The sequence below is a fragment of the Dasypus novemcinctus genome, chromosome 1 (assembly GCF_030445035.2).
Source record: "Dasypus novemcinctus isolate mDasNov1 chromosome 1, mDasNov1.1.hap2, whole genome shotgun sequence".
Lineage (NCBI taxonomy): Eukaryota > Metazoa > Chordata > Mammalia > Cingulata > Dasypodidae > Dasypus > Dasypus novemcinctus.
Genome location: NC_080673.1, coordinates 43,125,971 through 43,138,866, shown reverse-complemented (window position 1 = coordinate 43,138,866; position 12,896 = coordinate 43,125,971). Strand labels below are relative to the sequence as shown.

The 12,896-nt window shown below is 32.4% G+C and overlaps 1 protein-coding gene across 4 annotated transcripts in view; it reads right to left on the bottom strand.

Moving 5' to 3' along the window:
* Positions 1–12,896, bottom strand: part of LRBA (LPS responsive beige-like anchor protein) — an 891,557-nt gene that overhangs the window by 16,958 nt on the left and 861,703 nt on the right. For all 4 annotated transcript variants that reach the window (XM_058282502.1, XM_058282620.2, XM_058282452.2 and 1 more), the window contains exon 53: positions 10,304–10,471. In XM_058282502.1, the coding sequence (XP_058138485.1) occupies positions 10,304–10,471 (168 nt within the window). The remainder of the gene's footprint in view (positions 1–10,303; positions 10,472–12,896) is intronic.

Below are 12,896 nucleotides of genomic sequence, written 5' to 3'. Positions count from 1 at the left end.
TTTATTCCTTCATTTATTTAATAACATACACTGGGTATCCATTATATGCAGTGCACAATAAAATATGGCCTTGTATTTGAAAATTACTTGATTTTAAGTGGTTAGTGGATGAGGTTTTGCCAACCTTACTATAAACCTGTAAATTATAATTACAAATCTATATAATCGTAGAGGCTTAAAACACTGTACTGAAGTCCAAACTAGTTTTGAAGTTGCACACAAAAATGATATTTGAAATTAATTAATAAAATCCTTAAAAACAGCTGATATACATTTTCCACATTGGTAAAAAAAAACTAATGCCACCTGACATTCCTTTAAGGGGAAGAAACAAAATATGAAACCTGACGTTGTTAGAAAATATAATTTCAATTGAGTATACATTTGAAAGAAAATGTTTAAAGAAAAATAAATACCTAAATGAAGTTGTTGTATAGATCAAAATTAAAAATTTAAATATTATACAATATATGCCAGTCACTTCCTAAAGATGCATACTTCTATTCTGTACATGCATTTGCCCCCCAAAATTTAATTAAATTTCGATTACTACAAAACATTCGTGAGAAAACTGAATGCTCAGCTTTCTTATGAGGCTCACCATAATGTTAAAGAGAGGCACTGGCTCTGCTGCCGCAGAAATGAGGTTAGCTGTTATGTGTTTCTTAAACCTTTCCATTAACTTTCTAACTTTTCAATTAGAATTATAATACCATACAAAGAGAAACTATTTTAAATTTATTGAATTCATTCTAACCCCACCCCTCACCCCCAATTCATTATGGTCTCTGGTGAAAAAATATTAATTTGATCAAACATATAGTTAGGGTGAGACAACTATCAGAAAGTAAATTTTGGTAGGCTCCTCTTGTAAATAATATTAGAATTACTAATGCAAAGACAAAATAACGGTGGCTTAAGTATTGCTTATAAATGAAAGTTCTTGATTTAAAACTTTATCATATATATATAATTTATGACAATGAATCATCTTCTAAGAGTACATTAGAAAATGGGTTTGAATGAGTATGTACCTGTAATTGTATACTATACGTATACCACTAAAATTTGTAATAAACTTTTTTTTTTAAAGATTGATTTATTAATTCCTTCCCACCCCAGGGTCTGCGGTGTCTGCTGTTTCTATTCGCTGTGTGTTCTTGTGTCTGCTTGTCTTCTCATTAGGCGGTTCCAGGAACTGATCCTGGGACCTTCCAGCATGGGAGAGAGGTGATCATTCTCTTGTGCCACCTCAGTTCCCTGTTCTGCTGTGTCTTTTATTGTCTCTCCTCTGTGTCTCTTTTGGTTGTGTCATCTTGCTGCGCCAGCTCTCCATGTCAGCCAGCACTCCTGCATGGGGCGGCACTCCCACGCAGGCTGGCACTCTGTGTGGGCCAGCTTGTCCTCACCAAGAAACCCTGGGCATCGAACCCTGGACCTCCTATATGGTAGACGGAAGCCCAACTGCTTGAGCCATATTCGTTTCCCTGTAATAAAATTTTAAAAACACCAAATCCTACCATGACATATACTATCAAAAGACCCTCAGATTTAAAGAAATTATCTTTGTATGTCTTTTACATATACTTAGAGTGTTTTAATGATAGGGTTGTACCAAATTCACTACAACTGATATTCCAATTAAATCAAATAAAAGATGTAGTATAATCTAGTGGTTAAGAATGGGACTCTGGAGAGATTACTACCAAGCACCAACTAGCAATGCAACTGGAAAAAGACCTTGACCAAAAGGGGAAAAAGGTAAAGAAAAATGAGTTTATATGGGTAACAGACTACAAAGTGAGTCAGGAGGTCATTCTAGGGGTTACACTTATGCACATCTTAGCAGTATCCATTGACTGCCCAATTAGACATTACCCCAAATAGCAAGGCTCCTGAGGGCTCTGGAGACACTCAGGCACTACGGTCAGGGTAGACAGCTCATGAGTTTGGTACTTTGCCAGTGGGTCCTACTTTGGGGTTTGTGCTCCCTAGTGTGACAAAACTGGACTCAGTTGTGTTTTTCCTACACACGGGTCTTTGGTTCCTTCTATTTGACTCTGTAGTCGGTGCTAGAATTGGTAGGTGTATGTCCAAGAGACTTGAATCTTTGGACAGTCCATGTGCCAGCTGGGCCCTGCGCCTCAATGGAGCAGCAACAACTACTCTACAGTTCATTGGACACACCCGGGACAACAAACAAGGTGGTGATGATGGACAACCACCATACCAAGGAACCAAGAGAGCCTACAACTGCAAGCAAGAGAGTCCCACCCATCAGCCATATGGGACTGAAGCCCCCTCTCAATTAGAGGTGAAGTGGGCATCACCATTCCAGAATTGTCAGGATTGGGGAAGGAACTGTGGACTACAGTGGACTTAGTGGTATTCTACTATAGACTTATGTGATTATAGCAATGGAAGAACTTACAATATTGATGTGGAGGCAGTGGCCACTGGAGGTTCTGAGGTCAGGGAGAAGGAAAACAGGTATAATACGGAGGCATTTTAGGGACTTGGGAATTGTCCTAAATGACAACGCAATGACAGATACAGGTCATTATATATCCTGCTGTAACTTACAGAACTGAGTGGGAAAGAGTGTAAAAAAAAAAAAAAGAGTTTACAATGTAAACTATAATCCATGCTTAGTGGCCATATTCCAAAATGTTCATCAACTGCACTGAATGTACCACACTAAGGAAGGATGTTGTTAATGGGGGCAAACGTGGACAGTGTGAGGAGTAGGGAGTAGGAGTATGGGAATCCCCTATATTTTTAATGTAATATTTATGTAATCTAAATATCTTTTGGAAAAAAAAAAGAATGGGACTCTGGTCTAGAGTGCCTGAGTTTGAATCCAGGCTTTGGCACTTGCTAGCTGTGTGACCTCTCCTAGGCAAGTTCTAGTAAGGAGATCCAGGGCAGAAAGTAATGACATATTTGAAATCTGTCCACCATCTATAAAATGAAGATAATAATATTATTTACCATACAAGGCTACTGTAAGAATTACTGAGTTAATATGTAAATAAAGTATTTAGGAGAGTGCCTAGTATATAGTGAGCACACATTAAATATTATCTAGCAGCATAAGTACAAAGTCTGTTATATATATGCCTTTCACTTAAAGTATATTATCAGATCCTATGCTGCATTAGAGCTCATTCTTATAATTTTTGCTACTCTTCTAGAAGAAAATATAATTTCAAGAGATGCTAACTTTTTGCTGGCTATCATTTCAGACTCTGTTCTATGTATAAATATAGACTATAAATGTATACACATACAGATTAGATACTTAAAAGATATACATGTAGTCTGGTGATATTTTACCCTTAGTAATACAGACAGCATATTCTTCTATGTCAAAAATGCAAATTTATAATACCTTAATGATTATACAGTATTTCATTATGGGGACATACCGTGCTTTATTTAATGTGCTGCTTTCTCTTCTCTGATTTCAATATTTTTCATTTGTTGATTTCCCATAGAAGGGCTTGTCTTTGGCGCTAATTCATCTACAGCTCCTGGAACTGTATATGGTTGTCTAGTAATATTAACATGATAAAGTTTTGCCTCCAAAAAGGATGCAGGTGAAACTAATGAATTGAAATTCTGTTCAGATTTGTTGATATGCAACATTAACAGCATGATACTTATGAATATTACTTAATATTGAAAATTAAATCTATCTATCCTAAATACCTAGCCTTTAATCAAATCACATGAAGTTCTCTGTAATATCTCCCCAACATTTTTAAGGTTCCTCTGTTAAAGATACATAAGTAAGGCACTTATGTATCTATAGAAAGTTTCACTATTAAAAACATCTTGACCCTACTCACCCGAAGGAAATAAAGCAATCTCTCCTCGCAGTTGTAGAAAGTTAAGTTACAAGAATAAAAGCTGAAAAGCCCAACAGTTATAAAGTCTTAAGCCACAAAGTAAAAAAAAATTTCTTAGATTTTTTTCTACCTAAAAATACTTCAAATATAAAATCCAAATTCTGATCAAACCAATTGAAATGTGAGAAAATTACCGGGAGGGGGAGAGAGAGAGAATAAACAACAATTTGCAGGTAAATGAAATGTAATCATATACTTAACTAAGTAATGGCAGCGTTAAAAGACCAAGAAAATGAATTTTTAAAAACCGTTTAATAATATTTCTGAAAGGCTGCTTTGTAAAGTCATATATGTGAACAGAGTATATAAAAACTGAGGTAACTAGAAAAAATAGATTAACTATTGCTTTGTAAAAGAAATCATCAGAGTCACTAATGTATTGAATTTTATATAAAAATGGTTCTCTTTTAATAAATTCTCAGGAATATCTAATGTACAATGTGAGTTATATATACATACAGCTGCCATTCAATTTCTCTAATGAAATTAACTTTTTGGAAGGTGGTAAAGTCAGACTAATATGTTATTTCAGAAGAGCTTAATTAAATGTATCCCTAGTAGTTTTACAGCAATCTCTTTCTCTCTCTCTCTCACCCACGCACACACACATATTACACAATATTTTAAAAGCAGAAGAGTCCCGCTTTTAGATTTTCAAAAAAGAAGAAAAAAGGAAGTAGCTTACAATATTTGGGTGTATTCAGTCTCTGCATTAAATGAAAAAAGACATTCTTAAAATTTTCTTTGAGAGCCTATACAGTTAAACTTAGCTGACTATAGGGAATTTGTACTTTCTTAGATTAACTCTAGTTTGAAATTGAATTTCCTATAGAAACATAAGTACTGGACAAACTATTTTCTTTTGGTGTGGCAGCAAACATTAAAGTCTATATATGAAGATACTCAGTTTTAATTCAAAGGAATAAATCATTAGTTCTTCTGTTCTCATATTTATGTGGCTATAGCCTATGGGCTGAATGGTATAGTCATTTTTCTCTGCAGCCAAACAAGGTAAATAAATGTGATATATTGGCATATCATCCCACCACTCTGCATATGGTGCACATTAAGCTTGTATTCATTTGCCATATGAATATAATCCCTTTTACCACATCTACTATTAGTTACAAGCAGTAAATACAGAGTTGTTTTGCTGGAACTTGAAGGCCTGCATTACATCATGGAGCACTAAACATCCTGGACCTTCTGGAGAATTTCATAGATGTAGTTTTAATGTCATATGAACTTTAACACTGCCAACATACTGGCTCCAAAACCTACTTGCTGAATTCTACAAGGAAAAAAGAATAATACAGGCAGTCTCAGTATTAGTGCAACAGTATACAGCAAAAGTAGGGACAGAGAGAAAGTTCCTGATGAGATACATAAGGACAAGACTCATGATCTTAGCAAAGAATCAAATTAGGAGTCATATCCTAGGCATAAAAATGCTACTTGTTGCAAACACTGCTTTCATATTTAGAATCTAGTGAACATAAGTAACTGAAGTTGAAAATAGCTTCTAAACAATTTTCCTCAATATAGCTTACTAAAGACCTGAAATCTATAAAATGAGAATTTATCTCTCAGCAAACTGTGATGAAAACTATGTCCACAGTTTAAGAAACTATGGTTTATTAGACATGTATTGTGTTTACTTTTTCCTTAAACAAAATATTTACTGTAAAGTTCCAGATCCAGGTTAGAGTGGGGCTGAAAAAGGAAGAAAGTGATTTCTTTTTACATACACATATGGTTCCACAAAAAATATACATATTTTGACATTTGTGACCCATAAAAAAAATTCACTGTGGGCAACAAAAAACGAAGTACACCTGTCTTATGTACAAATTTTCATATTACCAACATTAAGTCCCCAAATATATCCAGTAGATGGTGCTCTAGGACACCTACTCACAGAGAGTAATAATGTTTATGTTACATCCACCTATATTTTGGCAAGACAAAGAATAAGGATTTATCAGTAGCTTCGGTAAAACATATTAGCTTTATGATAAAAAAGGACATAATTCCTAAAGATGTGCACACACAAAAAAAAACCCATGTGCATAAGCTCATGTGCAAAGAGGCAACTGGTAAATAATTCACACCTGGACATATTATGATACTACTTTTCTTATAGACTTGATGAGTAGTCTATGTGTATATCAGTAGTATTTATGGTCATATGGCAGGATCATTCTAAATTCATTAAAATAAAAATTTAGAATGCCTTAAAGTTAGAATTCATTTTTAATTATAGCAGGAATGTCTCATTAGGGTGATACTAGTAAAATTAACAGCAGTAGGATTTATGGTAATGACTTAAGTGATTGATGAGAGTATAACAAAATGAAGTTTTAGACAGAGAAAAAGCAGGGCAGCTATGGCATACAGTACTTTAAAAAACAGCTCTGTGGTCTGTTAGTGCTAGCCTTATGGTTAATAAAACCTTCTTTCTAATTAACGGTGCTGAAATATTCTTAAAGAACAGAATCTTATTGGCTATGAAAAAACTTAAATAGTTCCATTTTTTTTTTCAACTAGACGCCATTCCCATAAAGGAGAAAGCTGACATAGATTAGCATGTCTGATTGCATAGAGGGAAAAAAAATGCCACCTTTCAATCAAATCAAAACCAGAATGTGAGAATGGAAAACTACTTTACTGAAATACTACACACAAATCTAGGCAACACCCTCACAGTCAGTAACCATTTGCTTTTCTAAAGCTAACCAAATAGGGCTTTAGAAAAATTAAGTAGAAACCTAAAAAACAGATAATAAGCTTTTCATTTTTAAAATTCATGTTTATGATTTTAGTGAGATTTTTAGTGAATAAATAATAACTACTTTGTGCTTTTTCATCCTGTTTATCTAAGTAAGGTCATTTTAAAGTTTAAAATATTTAAATGTCAATTGAATGAATTATGGTACATTTTCTTCAAAAATTGGAAATGTGCGATAGCATTTTTCTTAATGAAATATGAGTATCTTAGCAAAAGCAGTTTGGTGGATAAGATATAGTCCTCAAACACAAAGAATGCTAGGCAAAAGAGAGATGCTCTGCTTCCAAGTACAAAATACCTTTCATTGAAATATTCTTGGTTAACTGTATTTAAAAAACATCCACGACTAAATGGAATTCTTTTTAAATTTTTTTCTCATTGAGAAAATTGTGTACTACAGACGATAATATCACAAGACAATAAAGTCAAAGATGAGAAGGCATTATATAGGAAAACAAGGCTTTGGCTACCTAATCTAAGCAGATCTCATAAAATGCTTGTGTCCTTTTAAAAAGCCCCAAGTATACTATGTATAGGCTTTCTCTAGTTTTAATTAGTTTGATATTGCCCAGGCAATATGCATATAATTTTGGATAATATGATATTTTGAAATATTGTAATAACTATCAACTTAATATATAGGACCAATATTAGATTTGGAGAAATTGGTATAGTCTCATGACCCTGGTAAGTAAAATTACTAGCTAATTCTCTTGTTTTTGAAATAAATAAACTAAATAGCTCAATGAGACCTATAAAATGCAGAGAAAGCAAGAGCCTAGTTTTCTTTCATGTACTTATTTTCTCTTCAAGAATCAAATAAAAATCTGTATTTGAACATTTAAATTCAGGCATTCTGTGCATTTCTGGACCATATTACAATCATATGCATATAAAAGCCTGGACACTTCATAAAGGTCATTGATATCATATCTAAGAGATACAAGAGAGAATAAGCATAACCTAAATACCTCATCTGCAAAGCTCTGACTTCAGAGGCTGCACCGTGGAGCCATCAGTGAGCCAGAGGCTTATAAAATCTGCACCAGCTTGCATGAATGTTTCAAATACAGTTTGCACATGATACAAGTATCTTTGTTTTTGTTTGTTATTTTCTTTTAAAAAGCTTAGACTGGCTTGTTCATTTTTCCATTCAACTGTGTGTAAATTCTCATGATATGAAAAAAATGCCTATTCTCTTTCTCCCGGATTCATCTTTTAAAGCTTAAGTAAAATTAAATTGGAACAGCAGATATTATAAAAGGGCTAGAAAAAAGTGAGGCTGACTTTGGTAAAGGTAATTTAATTTAGTCAAGATACTACAATTTTCTAAAATTTTTATTAAATGTGCTGTTATGTTATTCTTTTATTTTTTTCTTTTTATTACCAATAGTACGAGGAATTAAAGTCCAGCACTCTGCAGACAATGAGAGGGTATTGATAAAGTGCTTTATAAAAAATATAATGTAATAAAATATGCTCAACGCTAACAGCTTTCAAGCTGGTGTTTATGTGGTGATTTATTTGCTCTAAGTATCCTGTTCTTCTCATAACACCTATAGTCAGTCACTGTTGCTTTCATTTTACAGACAAGACAAAAAGACCACAACAAAGCTAAGAATTCAATTTTTTTTTTAACTGAAACCCTACAATTTGGTCAGCCCTATTGAATCAGATTTTTAGGGGACACTCATGCCAAAACTACTTCTAGGGTGATTTATCATACTTTATAACTTCTGGAAAAGCTGAAGTTATAAAATATAACTAATTTTTAAAATATTTTAAATTTCTAAAGTGTAACTACACCTACATACAAGTGTAGCCAATGTATCTTTAGCTACTTCACAGTATATACATTGGTAATGACCAGGTGTAACATAGAGAACATGATTAGGTCGAGCAAGTAACAAAACAAAACAAAATAAAATTATCTATTTTTTTCTTGCTGTTTGGATTACTATATGTACGTGAAACATCTTAAATTTTTTCAAGGCAAGGTTATGTCTACCTACAATAGTTCAATGTCTAGGGAAAGTTCTTCCTAAATATTTTGAGATAAAAAACAAGATGGTAGATTTATTACCTATGTCAAATGTAAGTTTGCCTGAGATAATTTAGTGAATCTTAATAACTGGATTCACAGAAACAGGAAAAAGAAATCGAAAGTAGTCACTCATCCAAAAAGGCAATGAAGGAAGTAAAGTCAGAATATAAAAGAGTTCTTACAAGGTGCACTTTTCAAAAGAACACTAAAAACAAAAATCCCTGAAATTACACCTTCTATAATTTTATTGCAATTACCTATAAAATGGAGATATCTGTGTAGATATGTGAAATATATACACACACCCATACACACTAAAATTTGATCTGATCAAAAGGACATTATGATCCATAACATCACAGCCTTAAAATTATTTTTCATAATCTGTGTGGAGAATTACTCCTGTTTTGATTAAAATAATAAATATATTAGTTCATTGAATAAAAATTTTGTTTACCCACCCCACCAAAGTCTACAATGTACATATAAACAAGAAACAGCTTTGAAAAATGCTTTGCATATACTTCTTTTAAAATTATACTGGTATTTAACTAATTTTTCAAAGGTTATGCTTTCGTTTACATGCAGCTTTAAGAAGTCAATCCCAAATATGATGGACTTAAACATATTCATATTGTTTTTTAATTTGTGACTAAGGGACAGAATTAACTTACATACTATTAAGGTAAAATGATCAGGAACAACATGATCTTTCCTTAACTATATTGCAACTTGCTTTAAATTAAGAAATTGTAAATATTTAAGAGCAGTTAAAGTACTTTACCTCATGAAGTAAAACTCTAAAGCTATTCTGGCAAGAACTCTTTAGTGTTGTATAATCATTTTAATTAAATTCTCATTTTTCAGGTGGTCCCTTTAATTGTTTTTTCCTACTCCTTAATGTGTTTTTCTAAAGCTGTTTCTTTTCTGCAGCTGTGTGCGACTGGTTTTAATGGTAGCTGCTTCCTTTCTTGCCTTATGTGAATTACAATTTTAAATGGTTAAACATTTTTTGTTTTACTGCCTTCAGCATGGTTTTATAAAGATGTTTAAGGCTGTTGGTGAACATTTTCATTTCCCACCTGAAAAACCAAGACCCAATTTGAATATTCCATATTGACCTTTTATGGCCTATTTTATATTTTATTATGTAAATGAAACCATGTTTTTATAAAGACCAGTTTGTTTCCATGAAATTATAATTTTTATTTAAAATATGAATGTGGTAAACATGGTAACAGGCAATTGCTTTTACATTTATCTCTTATTGTTCATGAGTGAAACACCTCTTTTATTTGGTGATAGCTGTTTCCAATGAAGAACTGGCATTTTCATAAGAAAAACCTTTAACATGGAAAACAGATTTCATGCTTGGGTTTTAATTTTCAATGGTCACAAAATGTCAATAACAAGGCTATCTAGATCTTTCTAAAATTACAGCTAAGATATTAAAACTACTTGCTAATTCAGTTTCACTCTCAACTTAATGCAAAAGGTTCATGGCAAAATGTTATTCTATGTCACTTGTAAAAGTTTACTTACAAAATAAGTTATACTTACTGCCTGGGTTATCGCCAATCCCACTGCTTTTTCCATTCCAGTACCACAGTAGAAGAGTTGCATCACGTGACCCTGAGAGAATGTAGCAATTTCCCCCAATGTATGACTCAGAACGGGTGAGGCAAGTGACGACAGCCCAATGGCCAAACACCACTTGGATCAATTTTCCTGAAATACAAAATAATTTTTTAAAAAATTGCTATTAAAAAAAACACAAATTTCCAATGAACATGTAACTCATAAGATGAAACTGTATTAATCCAAATTCTGATAATTCTGAGTTCATAATACTTTAACCTGGTCCTACCTAAAAGTTTTCTAACAACAAAAACTAATTGAATAGTGAGAATAACATTTTTGAAAGGCATATGTTAAAACCATTTAAATCAATACTATTTGAGGGCCATGAGACCATATTGGTATAAATGACTACTACAAATTACACATGAATCATGTTTATTGAGTAAAGCAGATTTAGGAGAATCCTTCTTTGGAACTATTTTAAGGATTTGTTGAGTTACTCTATAGATTTGAAACAAAACAGAATAAAATTTAGTTGCCATAGTTATTCTACAGCTCAGACTTAACTAATATAAACCTGTCTCTGAATTACTGAAGATTAATATAATTTTTAAAATATAATTATATTAAAAAAATTAATATAATTTTTTAAAGTGTTCTAATACTAGGAATATATATATATATATAATTTTAGAGAGCTTCTGCTTTTTCAAGTCAGGATATCAAACTAAGTTTTGATAAAAGGACTAATTGACTGTCATTGCAGTTTGAGCCAGGCCATTCTTTCTTTGTTGTAATTGTCTGAGTGATGAAAATTCCTTGGGGTGTGTTAATGAAATCAAGGTTATGGCAATTAATCTAAAGGTGATACTGGGAGAAAAGAGGGAAGGGACAAAAATTCAGTAAACTTTTTATGCTAGGACCTCAAACATATGAAATTGGTCACATAGAGATGTCTGAAAAAAAGTTAAACCTTCACCTTTTAGAATCATTGATTAACCAAAGGTGGTGCTTATAATCGGCACCAATTTTTGTAAAGAGTTAATTATCTATAGTACTGCCTCCATCCCATCCCTATACTTTCTAACATTTTCCTTTGAAATGTCAATAGAATCTACAAATGAACATGTCATAGACTGTCTAATATTGATATTAGGCATGGATTTCTTATCCCAGTGGGATCATAAAAATGTAATTCGGAATGTTCAAGAAAAAAAGACCACTAAGCTGAAAAAAATTAATATGCCTAAAAAATTTGTGTTTAACTTGTAACACATCATAGCCTATTCAAAAGCTTAAGGTCAATTAAGTAATGGCATCTACATGTATTTAACTTTTCAAAATAACAAAAAATGTAACTAAGAATGTATTTACATTAATTTATTTAATTATTGATTTGAATAAATCCAAAGCTTATTATAAAGGCTGGAAATTTAGAAACACAATACTGAAATTTACTTTAAATCTGATGTAAAGTTACAGTACTTTTACTCATTCATGAGTGACTGTCTTTCACTCATGCGTAGTTTAGTATTACTAGCTAAAATTAGATCTACTTAATTCTTAAAATTGCAAAATATTAATAAAATAATAATATAACTCCCTCCCCACCCCGTGATTAAGGGGGAGAAAAGATTTCAGTCAAAGCAGGTGTTTTAACTGCTAAATATTCAAAATGTTTAATTTCTTCAACCTTTTAAATTCACATCAATATATGTCATTTAAAAAATCAGCTTATCCAAAAATTAAAGTATGGCAAAAATAATTCAAGACTTTATAGAATAAAATAATGGAAAAGAAAAATATCCAGTTAATGTAGTAATTTTTATTTCATTTCCAATTTACATGAAGAATAAAAAGGAGCAGTTTAGTGGTAAAATGGGTAGGGTTATTTAGGATAAGGCAAAAGTTAGGTCACTGAACACACTCCTATTAATAATTAGAAAACTGTAGATTAAATCAATGTATTTCAACTACTGAAAGAAAGGAATTTACCATATTAAATGTTTTTGATCACAGAGTAAGTGCAGTAACTTCTGTCATAGCCTATATCCACATGCTGAGAGCATGTAAACTACAAGAGTGATTCAAATAGGTTATTCCTTTGTTAAGTTTTGAAACCCATCAACTTAATGGGTTACAGGAGTCCTTGAGAAGGAGTACTTCACTACAACTAACTAGGTACATGAGGTAGGCAGAGTAGAGGAAACCCAGGCATTCCATGTTCAACCTGAGGCTTGCAAAGAGCAGCTATTCACTTGGTAATTTACTTAATTTCCAATTCATGTGAGGACAAAGTGGCAAGATTTAGCTGTAAAGGTACGATGGATTAAATAGAGGCACGTATTTTCAGATTCATATGTTAATTCTCATTAGTTAAGTCATTATATCTATATCCTTTATATCTCTAATGTCAATATTAGCAAAATGTATACTCTGGTTTCTTTTTTTAACTAAAATATCTTAGTGTTTTAATTTTTTCCCCCAAATTTATCACAATTATTATTCATTTGACAAATGTTTACTAATCACCTACTATGTGCCAAGCACTAGGCATTCTTAGTGGCAAAGA